The following is an 18526-nucleotide window of genomic DNA, read 5'->3' as shown; positions in this document are numbered from 1 at the left end:
ACAAACCCACAGAGGCAGAGCTGTGAAGCTCTCCCCAGAAAGCTGACTTACGCTAAACCTCTCCACCGCTTCTCGTCACACCGCGTCTGGGTCTGCTGTGACTGCTGCCTCCAGATGAACTAGACCCAGTTGCCAGGACTGCTTTGGCCTGTATGTGCAGCTGTCTCTGGTTACCTTTACAGCTTTTGGATTTTTTGTGTTCTCAATTATATAATTGTTCTAATGTGCTGAAAAAGAAGTCTATCTGAAAAAGCCAGGAACACAGAACACAGCTCTTCTTTTTTTCTTCCTTTGTCTTGTCTAGGATAATTGACTTCTTTAGCATTTATTTTCAACAGCCTGTTTCAGCTTCCTGCCTCTGGTGAGTTCATTGCATTTTTTTTCCTAGGAGTCTTAATGTGAATTGATATTCTGAATCAAATTCGATATATTTTGGTTTACTTTTGTTAATTACTTTTATTAATAAGTTTGTGAAATTGGTTCACATAATCAGTTTTACTTTTCTGCTAAATACCATCTGTTAAATGCTTGGTGTTGAGATATACGATTACACACTGGCCTACATCTTGCATTTTCTGTATTTTCATTTGTTCCAGAGTTTTTTCCTACCTTGGTGTAAAAGGCCTTATATAAAGTAGAAAAAGAGGTGTGAAAAGTTTCTTCTGTGTTAACTGATATAAGAAAAAAGAAAAAATGGGAGTTAGTCTCAAGATGGTGGAGTGGTTCTGACGCTCTTTTCTGTTGTATGAACTATGAACGCAGGAGTGATAGGCATGTATAAATCTGCAACATTTCAAATTATGGTCTTTTTCCCCATTTGTGAATTACATTATGCTCGTGAGGAAACTATTCTGATTCATCTTAAATATTTCCAAACAAATTTAGGTGAAGATTTTATTGTGAGAATTTGAGAAACACATTCCTAGTACTGGAGCGAGAGTCAAAGTATTTTTAATTTGACACAGCATATCTGTGGCTGGCTCTGGGTCCAGCAGCTGCCTGGCCCTGCTGGGTCTAACAAATGCCTGTGCCACCTTTTGAGATGGAAGATTTCCATCTAAATGGCCACGTCTGTAACTCTGTGTTCAGGTCACTCCCATGGCTTCTCTGCTTTCTAATCGAACTGTGACATGCTTAGGGTGTGGAGTCCCCTTACAGAGCAGTATGTGTGTATGTGCATGTGTGCACTTCTGTGCACACCCATGTCCAGATTCTCCTCACAAACCCTGCATCTTCTGATGCTCTAGTGTGATGGAATGGTCTTGTCACATTGCCAATGAGATGCAGTTAATCTGAAAGGTGAATGAGGATAAAGCACACTGAGGCTGGAACCATCTCTCTGACAAAAGTCCCCACAAAAAATCTGAATGTGGATTTAAGATTTTCTAACTTCTCCTTTCAGCTGTGTTTCCACCTTTGGATGGGGCAGGAGTTGAGCTGTGGCATCTGGCAGAAGCCAGCTTTAACGTGGGATTTATCCTGAATAAAATACTTGCAGAAGAAAAAGGTAGGGTAAATGAGATAAGTTACTTGTTAACAGGCATATCTGTCAGGAAATTTTGGTGTCTGTTGCTGTTGGAATAAGGTGGGATTGTGCTTTATATTGTGCTGCTTCATATTCCACATTTTCAACCCCACCATTTATGTCAGTGTGTGGTGTGTATGTGGTTTTCCAGCAGGAAGGACCATATGTGTGTACTTACTTGACTTTAGAATGGGGATTGATGTAGTTTTTCTGAGACTGGTCTGAAGATCTATCATACAAATGGAGTCAAATCCAGCAGAGAAAGTGGGTACAGACTTCATGTGAATACCATGTTTGAGATTTGGGCAGTAACTGCAGGGTCAAAAAGACACATGTGCACTTGCTTCCTGCTAAGTTTAGAGAGTAGGCCTTAGTGAGGCATAATGCCAAGTTTTACATTCCCCAGATTAGGTGCTGCAAACCAGGAAAATCTGTAGGTTTGTAATTATAGAGAGTCAGCGTTTTTATAAGTAATCTGTACTTACTAAGTTCCAGAGCAAAGAATTAAATTTAAAATGGGTTTGATTTTCATGAGTAGCAAGATTCATAGGCCATCAGCAGGGCAACATGGCTGTAAATTACTGTAATTTAATCCCATTGTAAGGTCATTTTACTGTGCCAAAGCAGTGTGAAATAATCTCCTAGCAGAAGAGTATCAGGCTTCAAAATAGAGAGACTGATGCTAAAGTCACATTGCTGGTAACTGCTAGTGCCAGTGATGTTAGGGAAGTAATCTCTTGTACAGTGAGGCAAGCCATAGAAATCCTCAAAGAGGTGGGTGGGTGGTCTGCAGCACACCCGGAGCACGCAGGAAATGAGCAGCCAGCATGGTGGCAGTCTCACAGGCTGCGCCCCTTTTGTAGAGCAGTGGGTCTGTACCAGCGGAAGCTCCGAGGAGCTTTTCTCGGTGACGTTTTCTCATAACCAGCCAGGAGGACACCCAGGCAGGGAGATGAAATTCTGCTGCTGTTTCTCCTCTTGCTTTTGCTGTGCCATTCTAGATGTATAGCAGCAGGTGGGTTAGGCACTTTAATGTAAAAGATTTTCTGTGAAAATTACCTCTTAACCCCCCATTTTCTTATGAAATGTTGGTGCTGTGATTCAATATTTTCCTTAAGAAACACTAGAATGTTACTGAATGCACCATTCAAGTGATTAATTTGATTGACATTGACCATAAAATGAAAAATTGGAGTTTTTTCTAGAGTGCTTTTGATTATCGTTTCAAAAGACATAAAATAAGTAACTGTAAAACTTGCCTTTTTCAACGTCTTGGTGTAACATTTTGGACATCACACCACACAGCTTAACATCATTCCCAAATCACGTTCTCCTGTTTTTGGCTAGTGGTGTGTGGTTTTATTAAATCTGCAGTTTTCAAATGTTTCAATGCTATGACACAACGTACAGCTGAAAAATATTTTGAGATAACCCCAGCACAACAATTAAGAAAGGAAGTTGGCTGCAGCTGTCTCAAGCCTACTGTTATGGCCTTAAGATGCTGGGCAAGATCACACAAACACAACAAAGCAATGTAACAACAAAATTTGTGAGCTGTAGCCTGCCATTAGCTCTTCTCCACAAAACCAAGTAGAGTTTCATATTTGCTTAGCAGGATTTAGTTGTCCTTCAATTTTTATGTCAGTGAAGAACTGGAAAACCTTTCCAATCCACCAGAAGGATCAGTGTACAGTGGTAGGGGAGACTAATGGAGCCTGAGACACCTCTGTAATGCAGAGTGTGAGTACTGGAAATCATGGTTACAAACCTTGGTGTATCAGGTCTAATGTGAGCAGGTGGCACAGTGGCAGGGAGCAATAGTCCCAGCAGTCACAGTCTGTCACTGCTGACAAGGTGGCTGGAGGATAGGGGGGAGCATGGTCTGAGCACTTTGTGCGCGCATGCATTTCCTGCAGAGCGGGTATGGGAGTGGTTTGTGCCCAGCCTGGCTTGTGGCTGTGCCCTGTGTTTATCACAGACCCTTTATCCTCCCTCCTGCACAGCTGCCTGCTGCTGCATCTGCGCCGTGTTGCTTTTGCACGAGCGATTGCATTTGCTTTTTGGTTACAGAAACCAAGGAGAAGTGTAAATTGCTAAGGGATGGAGGTGGGGCTGAACTTGGCATGCTTCTCTTTACCTGACAAAACATATGAACCTGCTGGAAACCACATGAGCATTCTGCTATGGTTTGGGGATTTCTCTGCGGGGAGCCATGGTGACCTGTCACGTAGGAAAGACCCAGCATGTGCTGGAAAAGGAGCAAACAGCTCTCCTGGCAGAAGCTGGCACAGTGGGCTGTGGTTACATACTGTGCATGATGCTGCTTCTCACACACAAGCGTGAGTACCAGTAACTGACACTTGCCAGCTTGAGGTTGCTGTACCATCTGGTGATACCACTTCTCCTCATGAGTGACAGTGTGTTGCTTTTGAAGGTTAGACTGATTTGTGTCAAAATATAGGTATAACTGGCTCTCCTAATATAAAAGCATGAGACCAAGACCCCTGTGTAGCTGGGGGTCTCTTTTGGTTGTTTCCTATGCCATGGTAATTGGAAGAATATGAAACCTTTCCAACTTGCAAGAAAACTGTTCTTTCCTTTCATTGATAGGCACACGTCTTCAGCTTGCCTCTTTTTTTTCCAATCAAATGACTGTGCTTAAAAACTGGTAAAGACTTTGGAGTTTGAAATTACTGAGCTACTGATATACTCAAATATCTATTAATTAACCTATATATTAATTATCTATCTAATTATCTGTGTGCTTTTGTTTTACTCACTATAAAAATATATTATGAAACAGCTGTCATAAAACCCCTTAATGCAATTTCTTTATTTTCCATAAATTTAAATGCGAGTTTTTTAATTCCCTTCTCTTTCAGTAGAGTTTTAATTCTGGATGAAAAGCTGTTGGGTAATGTATCTCTGAGTTTGAATCAAGTCCATCAGGATTCAAAAATAAAGCATGGGAAATGTTCTCATAATGTTCAAACATCTCTCTCCTAAAATATCTCTCTTTTCATATGTGTGATCATTTTCATTCAGAATATGTAAAAATCAAGAAAATCAAGGAAAACTTTCTATGGTTCCCACTGAAGAACTCTGCAGTAAGATTTACCGTAGCATGGGGATTTTCATGATCTTTAAACTGACTGAAAGACAAGTAGCTATAATTATATGAAATGGCTTCTCAAAATACTCAGCTGAAGAATGAGTGAGAAGGATTTATGTTTGGTTGCAGTCTTTTCTCCTCTTAACCTATTCCGTATGACCCGCTGCTGTCTACAGTATCATGTGTTTTATATAAAGGTGGCAAGAGATCAAGATTGTAATGGAATCAGAGGAAAGTAAAGGAAAACAGGCACTAAAATATATATTCAGCTCTTGCATATGGTTGGTGTAAGATATAAATCAATATAAAATCTGAGCTACCATGTATAACTTGTGCTAATTCCAGAAAAAAAAAAAAAAAGAAAGCATGTTCCTTTGAAATTGGGTTTTAATCATAACTATGCATGGAACGTAGGCAGTTTGACGAAGGCAAGTATGCATGCCCATTTTTTTAATCTAATTTTATCTGCTTCAATTAAGGAATTCTAGAGAGGCTGCATGGTAAGAAAAAAAAAGTCCTGCTTGTATAATGGATACGTATTATTTCTTATTTTATCTGTGTGTGGATATAGTGTATGAATACTAAGTCATGGCATAGATTGTGGAAGACAACTCCTTTTTAAAAATTTATTTTAAAAAATGAAAACTATAAAAATCATAAATCAACAAATGCAGGACATGTTATGATAATTGTATGTTTTATATCACATCTGCTACTTGAAAAGTAATTGAAATTATTTCAAAGCAAGCTCTTCAAATTTTTAACATTTTTATGTACATGTGTGCACACAAAATTTAAGAACGATATTAAAGCTGGCAGATTCCCTGCTATGTGAAATCTGGACTATGATTTTAAACACTCTGTTATATACAGAGACAAGAAAAAGGTTTTTGTTGCTGGCAATCCTAAGGGGAAAAATCTAAAATTATCAGGGAGTTTCTGTTTTATAAAATAAATACCCAAAAATTATTGTTGCTTTTTTTGCTAGCTTTGCTCATGAACGTCCAAAGTTTGAGGTTCATCACAGCAAAACGAATGATGACATGCAGTAAATATTAGTTCTTCCTAAATTAAAAACAAATAATTATGTTTTAGCAAGAGGTCATTATTGTGTAATGTTTGATCAACATTATTACTACTCAAAACACTTGTACATCCAACACTTTATTTGTCTCACAAAATTTACAAATTCCATGTTCCATGGAACACTGGCTAATTATGTTCTAATATTTTCCTTCTCCGACTTTACCTCCTACTTAAATCAAACCTGTGCAAATACATAACTTAATGAACATGGAGATCCTCCTTCTTCTCCCGCTGATAATAGGGGGAGAAGACATAGGCTTGAGAATCTCCTTATTTTGTGCTAGGCATTTTATAAAATCAGAGCAAAGTTAAACCTGAAGAGACTTCTGAAAGTAAAGTTGGAGACCTTACAAGGGATCGATCCATTGAGGAAAATGGAGAAATGGTAGGGCAATTTTTAAAGACATTTTAACATTGAGGAGCATGTTATATCACCTGTAGCATTCAGGTATTAGCTTTTAGCTATACTATTACTGTTGATTACTTCATAGATTTAAGGGAGCCAGTCAAGAAGATCAAGTGGTGTGTGAATGAGGGAGAGGAGTGCAGTCCTACCACAGGTTAGAGCCAAAACACGCAGAAGTCAGCCTTCTCCACTGCAGTGGGCTTGGCACAGGCTCTGAAAGAGGGGAAGCCCTTTTGACTGCAAATGCAAGTGTGTACATGGAGATGCCAGTTTGTTTTAATAATTTATCATGTCACACATCTGCGGGATTTAGTATAAATCCATGCATCTCCTTAACAAGAAGTCATTGTAACTTATTGTAAAGCTTATTTATGGGGATTTTCATGATCTTTAAACTGACTGAAAGACAAGTAGCTTGTGTTATTGTGTTTAATAAATGTATTATTGTGTCTAATAAATGTAATGGCTGCATAGACAGCAGAAATATAACAGTTTACAATGGGTGACTATGTAATCTTACATGTAAAACTCTATCAATTAAATACCTAGGTTATTGCAAATCCCCATTTAGCACAGCAGTAATCTCTGTTCGTGTGCATACAAATACATATGTACTTGTATGTAGACCAAGGTCATTTCAATAATGGATCCATCTGATGCAAAATATGTAGGTTTTCAAATGATGTTAGGATATCTTGCCCATAATACTTTGTTTCCTACAGCAATCTGTAGCAATGTCTTTTGTAATGAATTAATATCAAAGTGTCTATATATGTATATATGTATATATGTATATATGTATATGGACACACACATATGCATGTAATTATGGATGTGATTTTTTTGTACATGAATGTATTGATTCATCACTGAAATACTTAATATATATATATATATATATGTATGTATATGGACATACACATATGCATGTACATATGGATGTGATTTTTTGTATACTTTGATTTTAAATATGCACAGATTTATTTTCAATATTTTTGTGTATTATATATGTGCATGTACACTTCTATGCATCCACTCTAGCAAATAATACATCATTCTCTGAGAAATTATGAAAGATTATTTAAAGGTAAGAAATGTTAGTTGTGTATGAAGGAGAAATGGATATCTGTGTCTGCAGATGGTAAAAATAAAGAACAAGCAGAAATAGGCGTAGGGTTAGGCTCACTGGAAAGAAAACACAATAATTGTTGAAAGTTGTAAATAAAAGGGTACTTCAGCAGCTAAAGAATACTTCAACAGCCACAAAAAATTTGAGGAGATTTTAAAGAGTTAAATCTGTTAAAAAAAATCCTACAAAATATGCTCTCAAAATATGTTGACAAGTCAAAAATATGCCTTTTTGATTTGTATCAAACTTCAAGAAATTGAACTGTGTTAAAAGAGGATGTGGCATGAAAAATTTGAAGTGGTTTGAGGCCCAAAGTTACAAATATTTCTACATGTCAATAATTCTACACTCACGGTAGTCTGATTAAGGTCAATTACTTAAATATAACGTGTTTATATATTATCAAGGCTTCAGTTTTGCTACAGTGCAGTTAGGGTTGTTGAAAATTTGCTTTTGACCTGTAAGTCATTCAGGTAGAAAAACTATTCATAGGTATGTGTGATAGCACTGGAGTCAGCATGCAGCACTTTATCCATGTTCATCTGCAAGCGTGTCTGTTTGCCCATCTGGAGCCAGGAGCAGTTCTGTGTCAGTGTGAATATATATGTGTGTGTATATATATATATATGTGTGTGTGTGTGTGTGTGTGTGTGTACAGAACAGCGACCGTGAGGTACGGCAGACGGACAGATGGCTGATGAACTCTTGTGCTCGAACGTACACGTGTGTGACATTTGCACACCACCTGCTCCATGTACAGCTGCATCTGTAGTGAAACTCAAAAATTTCTTCTCTGTTTAAGCACAGAGGAGAAAAATTGGAACAGAGAAGGGTGGGAAAGAGAGATGACATCTCCAGTATCCTGCAGAAGGAGAAGGCTAGGCTTTGCCTAACTTCAGGCATGACATGCTGCTCCATTTCTGGTGACTTTGAGGGTATTGGATCAGACTGAGAATGGTTTATGAGCTGGTCCTCTCTGAAGGGATTACTTTCCTATGCTTGATTGACCCCTGTTTTGATTTGTAGAGAACATCTATACTGAAAATGAATCCCTTTTGAAAATGACCCATGATACCATGAATGCCACATAGGTTGTCATTTACCATGTCATGCCATAACATGGAGAAAAATTACTTCAGACTAATGGCTTGAATCTTTAAGTGAATATTTAGCATTGCCAGATCTCACTGAGTTCTATTTAGAGATTTGGGATCTCAGATCAGTACATGAAAGTCTTACTGGCTTCTTGTTAATTTTTGGAGTGGTTCTAATAGTCTGTGCTCATGTGTAATTTGTAAATTGCTGAATCAAGGTGTGATTAGACACAGAAAGAGGGTTCTTGAAGATAAAATAAATATTTCTTTTGTCTAATTATATAATTAGAATAAGAGTTAGATTGTTTTTCTCAGCAACTACAGTAAATTGAATAGATCTTTAGATGTATTATTATCCATTGCTTATATATTATTATAGGTACTATTCCTAAAGAAATTAAATTGAATTTTTTAAAATATAAGATAGCTCATTAAGCGGTTTTATATCTATGTGTAATGTGTAGCATGTGTTTCAATACATATATTTTGTTACACAAAAAGCTTTCATCCCTTTACCAGGACTTCACATCTCATTTAATCTTGTAAATAACATCAGTTTGTGTTCGTTGTTGTTTTATATTAAAATTTCACATTCTCAATATAAAGGAGTTTGCTTTAAATCTGATAACTTGAGTTCCCTTGCTAATAATAAATTTGACAAGATTACTGAATATTTGATCATAAATCTTTCTCTTATTTGCAGTGGTTAAAACTGCCAGAGAAAGAAACAGAGGTATTTTCAGGTGTTGTCTTGATCCAGAAGTGATCAAGAACCTTTTTTGAAAAGGTTTCTAAAATAGTGGTTCTCTAGTTTCTTGAAATGTCATAAATTAGAAATGAAATCCAAAATTTAGTTGGGTGGTTTTTTTTCAAAATAAAATACTGAAATTTGAAAACAGGAACAGGATTTCGGTTTTGTGAACAAGGGAGTGAAAAAAATTCCCAAGTTTTTATGTCTGCAATTTTCTTAATTCTGGAAGGAGATTGTTTTTGAGATGACAAGACATCCTGGCTTTGAAAAGATGGGGTCATTGCATGTTGCTTGCTTTTGTAACTTTAGAAGGGCATTGGAGAAATTATTGCACTTAAGGATAAAATATCTGTATAAAAGCTCTCATCCAAGCTTCTAAGAATCCTTTCAATTCTTTAAAATATAAAAGCACCTTGAAAGATAATCTGGCAATTAATCTGTCAGTATTACATATATATCAGACAGCTGAATTATTCTGCCAATGAGTAAATAACCTGCCACCTTGCTCTTGGGCCAAAGAACAGCTACCAAAGCCTGTGATAGCCAGCTTAGGCAGTGAATGAGCTGAATGGAGATTTTTTTTGTGGAGTAGTTTGAGGAAAAGATGCAGCACTTTACAAAAGTATAGGCTGTGAGGTGGAGGGAGGCTGATTGGCAAGACAGGGCTATAGATCAAAGTTGTCTTGAAAGGAGTTAATAAAACAGGAGGCAGCTAATGCAGATGTCAGAGAATCAGCATGACAGGTGCAGCAAGAAGCTGTTTACTTGCAGTCTCCAGACAGACTGCAGCTGATGGATGTTTTCAGGAGACCTGTGCTGTGGAAGCAGTCTGGAGGTTTGTATCTGAATGGAGTAAGTACACCTCATCCACAGAGCTGAAAACCAGATAGTGTGACCTTGACAACCTGGTGATCTAGCAGTGTCCAGACTGGAGTCACAGCAGCCACAGTTTCTGTGTCACTTCTGACACAGGGTCTGCATCTTCTGCGTTCTGTCACTAACCAGGCAAGAGCATCTCTGCCCTGTGTTGATTCCTGCCAGACTTCCTCCTCCTCCTCCCTCTCCTTCTGCTTGCAGTTGTTCTCGGGCTCTGTCCATGCCCTGCAATGCCCACTGGGCCCATGGAGGTGAAGGTGTAAAGCTGCACACCCTTCTGGTCAGTGGGGTTAGTCTTTGTGCCTCCTTCCTCTCCTCGAGGGCGTTTAGCTAAGGGATGTGAGGAGAGTTCTTACGCATCTGTGGTGCAATTGCAAGGGGCAGTGGTTGCAGTCAGCACACTGGGGAAGAACTGTAGGCACTGTTTTGCAGACCCCACTTCTGTGTGAAGTGGGACTTAGAAGAGTAGAGTAGGCAAAGAGAGTATGTACATTCAAGCATTGCATAGCTAGTGGAAATACCTCTAGTGGTTTCAACCTCTTCTATTAGTCTAAATATTTTAATCTCCTTGTCATGTCAACTTTCTTCAAGAACTAGCGTACACAGTGCTCAAAGTGAACAATTAATCTGCTGTTATCCTGACATAAACGGGAATGCTGCTGATATGTAATTGAGGTAGGGAGTGGCAATAATAGTTAGCGTGTTAACTGTCTAGCGTACACAGTGCTCAAAGTGAACAATTAATCTGCTGTTATCCTGACATAAACGGGAATGCCGCCGGTATGTAATTGAGGTAGGGAGTGGATAATGGCAATAATAGTTAGCGTGTTAACTGCTTCAATTCTCTGAAGCATTTTGTGACTGATCTAAAAAGCTGGTTGTTTGTCTGCATGTTTTGTTTATGTATGAGCTAATTCCATTGAAATTCCAGCCTACCTGAATGTGCACTATCAGTATCTAAGATAGGTTTTGAAATTGGAAGTTCCTGACTGTTTTTATTTTCCCCTATCATAAGATTCTGTCCATCCCCTGGAGATGTTTAGCCATAGCGAGTCATGCTCACAATAATCTTATAGTAGATGCCAGAGATATTCTTGGCATAAATGAATGTCCCATTTGGTTCAGCTAATAAACTTACTCCTTTTGTTACAGTAGTCCCGCTTTCCTTTGTTGGTAGAGCTCTTTCAAGAAATACCAGATTAGTTTTTTATAGGATGTATATTCACTTGAATCCTCTACCTGCAAAGAGCTCGGTGCTGCTGTGCTCTGCTTTTCATCCCATCCCATCCCATTGCGAGTTGGCACCCCCACTCACCTTCTCCATATCATATTCATCCATGATCAAGTGTGAGGTATTTTATCTGCATGAGATTGCTGAGGTGCAGGTCAGACACAGCCAAAGAGCGACTGTTGTAGGGCTTCGTGTGCTCACACATAATCAGTGAAGTCCGAGATCTCTGTAACCACACACTAGTGCCTGTATTCCAAAGACAGAGGGAACAAACCTGAAGTTGACTAAAGATCACTACTCAGCATGACCACACAAGAATAAGACATGCATTCTTATACCTAGTGATTTTATAAAAGGTCTTACCTTTCTATTCAAATAATATCTTCTGTTGTTATGAGTGATGAAAGCATAAACTGAAAAAAGCATAAAAGAAGATACAGGTTTATGTATTGAATTCCATTTAAAAATTATCTGAATAAAGTCGGTAAATTTTTGAAAATCAAATTGTTGGAGGGAAAAATAGCCTCAGCAGCTTAGACTCCATCTTTGATTTGTGATCAGAAGGTTTTCTGCAGTCTCAGCAGCACACGGTAGGACCAAGACAAAATACGAGAGAAGGGGACAAAAACTTTTACAAATATTTATAAAACTGGTCCTATACTGAGGTATAGAAGTGCCCAGTACTGTCTTTAAAGGACACTTTGAAGTACTGTTCTTTAAAGGACACTGCTTTTTGTTGATGCTTAATCAAACTTTTTCCATCCAGTGAGGTGAACTTGTGTAATTATTTTAATACACTAATGCTGCTCTTACCCTGAGGCTGCAACAAGGACCAGCTATGTGCTTAACTAAAGATAATACTTCAATATGCACATATATAGTTCCGATTATATATGGAAGCACATGAATTGTTGTGAACAAATGCAAGATCAGGGCCATTGAGGGCAATTTGTCCACAGGATCACAATATGGACCTTGTTATATACCAGGGGTTTTTTCACTGATGGAATGGAGAACAATATTTGCTTTGAAAATAATTCTGCACTGTCACAGTGGAATATTTTAGCTTCTTTTATTGTCTGTCAACTAGCCATATTCATTAGTCCTTAATATCTCTTTCAATCTTTAATAATTTTTATATTTTCTTTCAAACTAACCAGCATAACTTGATCTGGTAATCAGCAAGTTGAGTGCCAGAACAATACTTTTATCTGTCTTTCTCTGTTTTGGCATTTATGAAATTGCAAAAGTTATGCTTTGGACATCCTTATTTTCCCCCACATTCCAATGTGCACAAAATAATGAACTTGAAGGCACTGAGGACTACTCACACCTAAGAAATGTTTGTTCTGAAAAGGATACTTCGTACATGGAAAATTTCTCCTGAGAATATGCAGCTTTGTCTGAATAGGATACTACTGTCTTATGGTGAAATTGCGGTGTTTTCAAACTATTTTGCTCACCCAGTTTTGAAATAGAATACTCTGAAAGAGAGATTATGATTCATAGAAGCAATTTGAATGTTTATCCTACATATGCTTTTTGAATTTTTCATAGATGCGTTTTGTAAAGGTCTTGTTTAGTTCCCTTAAGAGCTTGTTTGGAGAACAGAGCAGGCGAGAGAGTGGAGACCTAATGAATCTTTAAAAGCAAATTTTCATCTGCTGCCTCTAAAACTTAAATTCCCAGAGTAGCCTGTTTCCCGGCAGCCAGAATGCCGTGAAGCAGCCTGAGCCTCCATCCATCCCACTTCCTAGAAGCGAGCGGCGGTGTGGCCGGCCAGGAAGCGCCGTCTGTTGCAATGGCTCCTGTGGGTACCGCGACCCGAGTGCGCACAGGGCCAGCCCGCAGCCCTGTGCCACCTCCATAAAGCCGTGCTCCGGCCACACACCTTCCTTCAGCCGGGCCGTCTGCTGGGAGAGGTGCAGGTGTGCCAGCAGCACCAGAGGAGGTAGGGCTTGGCCTCCACACAAAATGAAAGCAGGGCCAATAGCAGTTGTCGGCACCTGAAAAATGTTCTCTCTAAGCTCATCTAGCACTTTTCCTTTGTTTTCCCCTCTTTGTGGAGTAAGCCAAATCTTGGAGTGTTCTAGAAATAAAGGGGAGGGGGTGGTGTGTTAGGGTACTGAAAGTGGAGAGCGTTACAGTAAAATACAGTATATGCCTTTGTGGCCATCATTTATTTCCATGCAAATAGTCTTCAGCTGTGATGTCTCTCTACATATATGAAGGAAACAGAAATATATTATTTATGTAATAAACATGTGACATTTTGAAATTATGCAGTGATACTTTCTTTTTAATTACTCTTGTTCATCAGAACTAATTTGTGTTCAGTTTTGCTGTTAGCGATTTTCGGAGCATCTTGTGTGTCACCCTGTGTGAGCAGTGAATCTTGCACACAGTTAGTGGGGAAGAAACAAATGCTTTCAAAACAGGAAAATTTGACTGAATGCTGGCAGGAGCTCAAAAGCAATTACATACTCTGAAGAGTACTCTTAGTTCAGTTTTACAAGAGAATAAATGACAGGACAGTTATATTCCCTTCAAATGAAATTTTTACTGGGGCAAGCATCCGTAGTGGGGCTTTCTTTGGCTTGTGCTTCTTGATTGTTGAAAGCGATTTGTAAGAAAAATAACCTCTTTTTGTTTTGTTTTGTTTTTTTGGTTTTTTTTTTGCTGTGACTCTTTGCTTTTAAAAATTGTTCAGGTTCATGTGACTTGAGATTCACCCCTGAAGTCTTTGCTTTCTCATTGTCACAAGTGGTTCTGTGTTACTGTTTCATATAGGATTGTTTAAATAGTCAAACTGGTTAGCAAAGAGCTTTTTTTTCTCGTGACTAACTCTAGAGAGCATGGCTACATTTTGAAGGGAATCTGAACTGATCATTTAGGGATTCTGTGAGTCTTGGTGAAAGTCAGAAGCAGGGAATGTCTCACAGCATATTAGTAGCAGTTATATCAGAGTTAAATTAATTTTATTAGTCTCTAGACAATTGGAAGGAAAAAATAGCTTGTGTCAGTGGAAAATGGTAATAGTGCTAAGACTGTTAGCCCCCGTGGAGCAGCAAGAAGGTTATTTATGTGAATGGCTGTTGCACACACAGCTGGCTGGGAGGAAATGGAAAAGTTCATCATCCTCAGTGAGGGATACTTGCCATGCCTGTCCAAAGGTGTGTCCAGGAATATTTATCTTGATGAGGAATGGTTTGTTCTCTGTAGATTATAAATGTTACATTTTATTTTTACTTTCCAGAAACGTCATTTGACTCATTGAAGATTTAAAACCAACAGAGCCATGTGGGAGAAAATGAAATTTTAGTCTCAGTGGCGGAATCAAGTCATAAGAAGTAAAGAGATTTGGATGGTTTCTCACTAAATGGAAATTATATAGAAAGCCTCTAAGACCACTGCATCTCTCCACCCCCCCACTCCTGCTGCACCGAGACTGCACTCTTGGCCTTGGACGTTATTAAAATGCTGGATTCAGTCAAGTGTGTTCTGGTGGGAGACTCTGCAGTTGGGAAAACATCTCTCCTGGTACGTTTCACCTCTGAGACTTTTCCAGATGACTACAGACCCACCGTCTATGAAAATACCGGAGTGGATGTCTTCATGGATGGCGTACAGATCAGCTTAGGTCTTTGGGACACATCTGGAAGTGATGCCTTTAAAGGCATTCGCCCCCTCTCCTACCAACAGGCAGATGTGGTATTAATGTGCTACTCGGTAGCAAACCATAATTCCTTTCTGAACCTGAGGAACAAATGGATCAGCGAGATCCGCAGCCATTTGCCCCGCATCCCCGTTTTGGTGGTGGCCACTCAGACTGACCAGCGTGACATGGGTCCCTACAGCTCCTCCTGCATCAGCCCTATAGATGGCAAGCGGCTCGCCCAGGATGTGCGAGCCAAGGGCTATTTGGAGTGCTCTGCCCTCAGCAACAGGGGAGTGCAGCAGGTGTTTGAGTGCGCTGTGCGGACAGCGGTCAATCAAGCCAAAAGGCAGAACAGGCGGAAGCTCTTCTCCATTAATGAGTGCAAGATCTTTTGAGGACTGTTAGCAGTGGTTTTGCTCACATTTGTTCTGTCTGTTTTCTCACAAAGATGCTGCAGCAGAGAGAATGGGAGATGAATCAACGGAGGGCTCCTGGCAGGACCACAGTGCAGGTGCCTCTTGTGGGACAGGTGTGCTCTTTATCTGAGCTTCTTCCCTCCAAAACACGTGTGCTATCTTGAAAAATGAAAGGTGCATACCCTTATTCACAAGCCTGTGTTTGGACTTTGCAAGCCTGAGCTGTAGCAGGCCTAGACTGCAGATGTGCAGATAACAGCAGTACTGAATTTGGTTTTGTTTCTGTCAATGCTCCTCAGTTGTTGGTTTGTCTGCATCTGCATTTATTTAATGACAAAATTCTGCCTGGATCAGCCCCCACCTCTGTCCTTGTGGATATTTTTTTTTTTACTTAAGAATGTAGTATATAGAACCTGACCAATGTGTATTTTATTTAGAGGACTCTTGGATATATTGTTGAAAATCACAAAAGTTTGTTTTAATATTTTGGAGGTTGTCCCTTTAGCTAATCACAGAAATGAACTGTCCTATCCATGTAATAAATGGTCTGCAGGCAAGCCTTAGACATGCCTGAGTCATTGCATAACAGTCATCAGCATGTCCAGCGTAGGCGTAATCAAAACTTAGTGACATTTGACAGCTGTCTCCTGCAGTTTTGTGAGATTTGTTACCTTAATATTGTTCCTCAACGATGTGGTCAAAGGTGGAAAACTAATTTGATTCTTCCTAGCCTTCACTGTCTTACAACCTCAGGGCTTGCAGACAGGGTTGGTTTAGACATATGCTTGGGCTGACAGGGATGAATCTGTGCTACCATCACCTCTGTTGTCCCTGCTGTAATTCTGGAGGCAAAAGATTTCAGTCTCCAGAGATGGAAGATATTTTTTCATGAGCACTTACATTCTCATATATTTTTAGTACACTTTGTTTCAAAGCAGTGGTTTTAGTGGACCCAGTCACCTACATTAGTAAAAGGTTGAGTATGTAGCAAGGTTGAATGGATGCCTTTAGAATGGCTTTTTTTTGAGTTTGCGTGCGAAGTATAATTGCCTAGGTCGTGTCCAAGTAAGACTGAAACAGGCATTGCATCCTGGGGAGCCTATCAAGTCTAGGAGCCAAATCCTGATGTATGTACTGGGGCCAAGTTACCCTCCTGCACAGAAAGGCTGGCTAAGGGAATGGAAACTTCAGGCATGTAAGAGAACTCTGCTAGAAGATGAAGTGTGTTCAAGCCACAGTGGTGTACATTCCTTGTAAATTGTGGCAGTCCCCTCCTCCTCATATTATCTGTCCTCTCTGTCCTGCATCCCTCTCAGGTCTTGCAGATCTGACTCATCCCAAGAGAATTTCTTAGTGCAGCAAGATTTTCTTTGTCCCTTTTCCTGTCCTTCAGCTAGCTAGGAACTAACCTGTGAGGGACTTATAGCATGGTGCCATAAAAGGTGGCACATAGCACAGTGGGATTATCTCACCTGTGCTGTAGGTGAGCAAGGATTTGCTCTGTGGGCAGTTTGATTAGCAGTGGGACACAGAACACCTGGTGTTGTGATTGTCCCACCAGCTTCTCGACTGTTGAATATTTACTGCTCATCAACCTGATTGTAAGGGAGACTTCTGAACATAAAAACATTCTGGTCTCATCTGAGGTTTTTATATCAGCCTGAAATCTTTACAAACTTCTGCCCCTGAGCACCCAAGACAGAGACTTCTGTTACCACCCATCTTCCCTGAATTCTTCTATTTCCTACTTCTTTCTTCTCAAGTGTTGATTTGTTACTGAAACACTAAAACTGACATATTTGTAAAAGAATCTGAATGGCATTGTACTTGTGTAGAGTTATGCAAGTGCCCAAGTATTTGCAGTCCTCAGTTAAAAATCTTTTGGCTTTTGGGAGAAATATTCTTCTACATGTCAACTCTTGCAACACCTCTCCACTGGAAGTCTTAGGTTTTGTAACTCTAATTTAAAAGTAGCCATTGTTACATTGTTACAAAAGTAGCCATTGTTGTTTGAACATTAAAGGTTGCATGAAAAATGTCGTGTTATGAATTTTCAAATCTGTTACAACTGGGGACATTTTTGTTATGTTCCCTACTCCACTAATGGATTTAATACCTAGTTTCGACTATTTTTACGACATATTTTTTCCAGATGCTCTATTCAATTGTCTTTTCTTTTTTTCCTGAATGGGTTAAAGTCTGTTTACAACAGTTCATGCAGTTTTTATATGCTGAAGAGCAGTAATCACCAGTTGAGAATGCTGTGTTGTGTTATCTACTGCAAAGTCCCACATTCGGGCACCAAAAGGCTCCACAGAATTGTTAGCACAGACAAAGCCAGACAAAGTTGTAACTGAAGATCTCATCTCATCTCATCTATATTAGCTTCACAAAACTTGTTATGGTGTGTTACAAAATTAAGAAATCTATGTCTGTTGCAATTCAGTGAAGCCAGGTGGATAGGCTTCCTTAAGATGCCTGGACTGACTGTACAGGATACACAGGAAATTTAGGGATGGCTTGATATACTCTTGATTGTGCATTTTAGAGCCAGTGCAAAGTGTGAGGCCACTGGAAGCCAGCTGAATTTTAAAATCAATTTGGAAAGAGTATATAAAGTAATGGGGGTTTTGGTTTTGTGCTCTGTGAAAAAAAAAACAGTTCAAATTTTCACAGCCTGGTTATTTTCAGACTCTCAAAGCTAAAAGGCACTTTTCACTGGGAGCAAACTGTGAAGCACATATATTTTAGTGCCTGTAATTATGTGGTTTTCCCTGAGCTATAGAACCGATGTGCTCAAAAAGTGTGGCAGCCCCAAAACAGAGGCTGAAATCTAGACACAGCAGAACTCAGCCGAAGATTTGGCCGAGTGGTATTTTGGGGTTTGTGGCTTGTGCACCAATGAGGGACTGCTGAGGTCTCCTGTGAAACCCTTCCAGGGTGGTTTTACTTGTGTTTACTTGGGTAACAGGGTCCCTGGGTACTGTTTAGAGGTTAAAATCTGGCTCTGGTATTTAAAATACATTAAAATGGCACTTGTGGAATTTCAGCTTCTTTAGCTCTGAAAAAGAGCAAAACAGAAAAAATTTGCAGTCCTGCCTCAGCTGGGTCAAGCTTTCAGCTGAGGGAAGAGACCTTGCCCAAATATTCTCCTTCTGTCTTCTCAAATGGATCCCTTTCAGTTTTTGTTCTGTTGCTAATCTTCTTTTTGATTGTTATTAAAACAGGTTAAAAGGTTTCTT

The 18526-nt window shown here is 39.4% G+C and overlaps 1 protein-coding gene across 3 annotated transcripts; it reads left to right on the top strand.

Annotated features, from left to right (window-relative positions):
- RHOH (ras homolog family member H) lies at window positions 1–18143 on the top strand. Of its 3 annotated transcripts, XM_039698948.1 has the most exons (3): window positions 1–361; window positions 1403–1507; window positions 14467–18143. In XM_039698948.1, exon 3 carries the CDS (start codon window positions 14688–14690, stop codon window positions 15261–15263), a length of 576 nt encoding a protein of 191 aa, XP_039554882.1. In that variant the 5' UTR covers window positions 1–361; window positions 1403–1507; window positions 14467–14687; the 3' UTR covers window positions 15264–18143. The 3 variants fall into 3 exon arrangements, with proteins under 3 accessions (XP_039554882.1, XP_039554884.1, XP_039554883.1); XM_039698950.1 differs by lacking the exons at window positions 1–361; window positions 1403–1507 and adding an exon at window positions 3581–3864; XM_039698949.1 differs by lacking the exons at window positions 1–361; window positions 1403–1507 and adding an exon at window positions 13044–13161.
- The last annotated feature ends 383 nt before the right edge of the window (window positions 18144–18526 follow it).

Source organism: Passer montanus, unplaced genomic scaffold, assembly GCF_014805655.1.
Source record: "Passer montanus isolate IOZ18808 unplaced genomic scaffold, ASM1480565v1 scaffold13, whole genome shotgun sequence".
Lineage (NCBI taxonomy): Eukaryota > Metazoa > Chordata > Aves > Passeriformes > Passeridae > Passer > Passer montanus.
This window is presented reverse-complemented; position numbering and strand designations above follow the sequence as displayed.

Excerpts from the sequence above, each read along its gene's own strand:
- RHOH (XM_039698948.1), top strand. The coding sequence starts at position 14,688 with ATGCTGGATTCAGTCAAGTGTGTTCTGGTGGGAGACTCTGCAGTTGGG.